At 71.7% G+C, this 1,110-nt stretch overlaps 1 protein-coding gene across 1 annotated transcript; it reads right to left on the bottom strand.

The window, feature by feature from the left end:
• Positions 1–108: 108 nt before the first annotated feature.
• Positions 109–610, bottom strand: LOC113980336 (EEF1A lysine methyltransferase 3-like; the record flags this gene model as incomplete). The annotated part of the gene is made up of 1 exon (XM_027707558.1): positions 109–610. A coding segment is annotated over one exon (502 nt), but the record flags the coding sequence as incomplete, so codon positions are not given.
• Positions 611–1,110: the final 500 nt, after the last annotated feature.

A 1,110-nucleotide genomic window follows, 5' to 3' on the forward strand; every position in this document is an offset into this window, starting at 1 on the left:
CCAGACCCTCACGGAGCCCCCCCGACCTTTAGAGAGCCCCCCCAGCCAGCAGAGAACCCGGGCCCCCCACCCCAACCCCCCCAAATCCCAAACTCCCCCAAATCCCACACAACGCGCTGAGCTGAGGCCCCTCGAGGCCATTTAATCCCCCTCGGGACCCCCCCAGCCCCCCGCGAGCTGCTCCCCCTCCCCGCCCCCCTCCCGGGGGGTCAGCCCGTAGATCTCGATGTCCCCCTCGGGGTCTCTCCGCAGCAGCTGCACCCGAAAAAACGGGGGCAACATCTGCCCGAAGAAACGAGGGGTCCCCGCGTCCCCCCCCCCGCCGGCGGGCGCTGAGCAGGGCCCGGCCCGGGGGGGCCACGAGGTGCCGGAGGGTGCCCAGGAGGGGGGCGAAGGCGCGGGGGTCGTACACGATGTCGGAGCCCAGCACCAGGTGGAATTTGGGGGGGAAGCGGCGCTGGTCCCGGCCCCAGCACAGCGCCCGCACCCGCGGGGCCCCCCCCGCGACCCCCTCGGGGGACCCCCCCGGGAAGTTCTGCCGAACGTTCTCCCGCAGCTGCGGCAGCGCCGCCGGACGGTCCGTGAGCGTCACCTCCGCCCCTGCCCCGGGACACGGGGGTCAGAGCGGGGCACCCCCAAGCCCCCCGGAACCCCCAGACCCCAATAAACCCCGGGACAGAGGGGGGTGCGCCACACCGAGACCCCCCCCCAGGACCCCAATAAACCCCGGGTAAGAGTAGAGGCATCCCCAGTGGACCCCCCCAAACCCACCGGGAACCCCCGGACCCCAATAAACCATCCCCAAAAGACCCCTTTAAGCCCCGTGTCAGAATGGGGGTCACCCCCACTGCACCTCCCCAAACCCTCCTCGGAGCCCCCAGACCCCAATAAACCCCGGGGAAGGGAGGGGGGGGCACCACCCGTGGAGCCCCCAGACCCCAATAAACCCCGGGGAAGGGAGGGGGGGGCACCACCCGTGGAGCCCCCAGACCCCAATAAACCCCGGGGAAGGGAGGGGGGGGCACCACCCGTGGAGCCCCCAGACCCCAATAAACCCCGGGGAAGGGGGGGGCACCACCCGTGGAGCCCCCAGACCCCAATAAACCTGCT

This window comes from Neopelma chrysocephalum, unplaced genomic scaffold (assembly GCF_003984885.1).
Source record: "Neopelma chrysocephalum unplaced genomic scaffold, ASM398488v2 Primary Assembly neopelma1_93733, whole genome shotgun sequence".
NCBI lineage: Eukaryota > Metazoa > Chordata > Aves > Passeriformes > Pipridae > Neopelma > Neopelma chrysocephalum.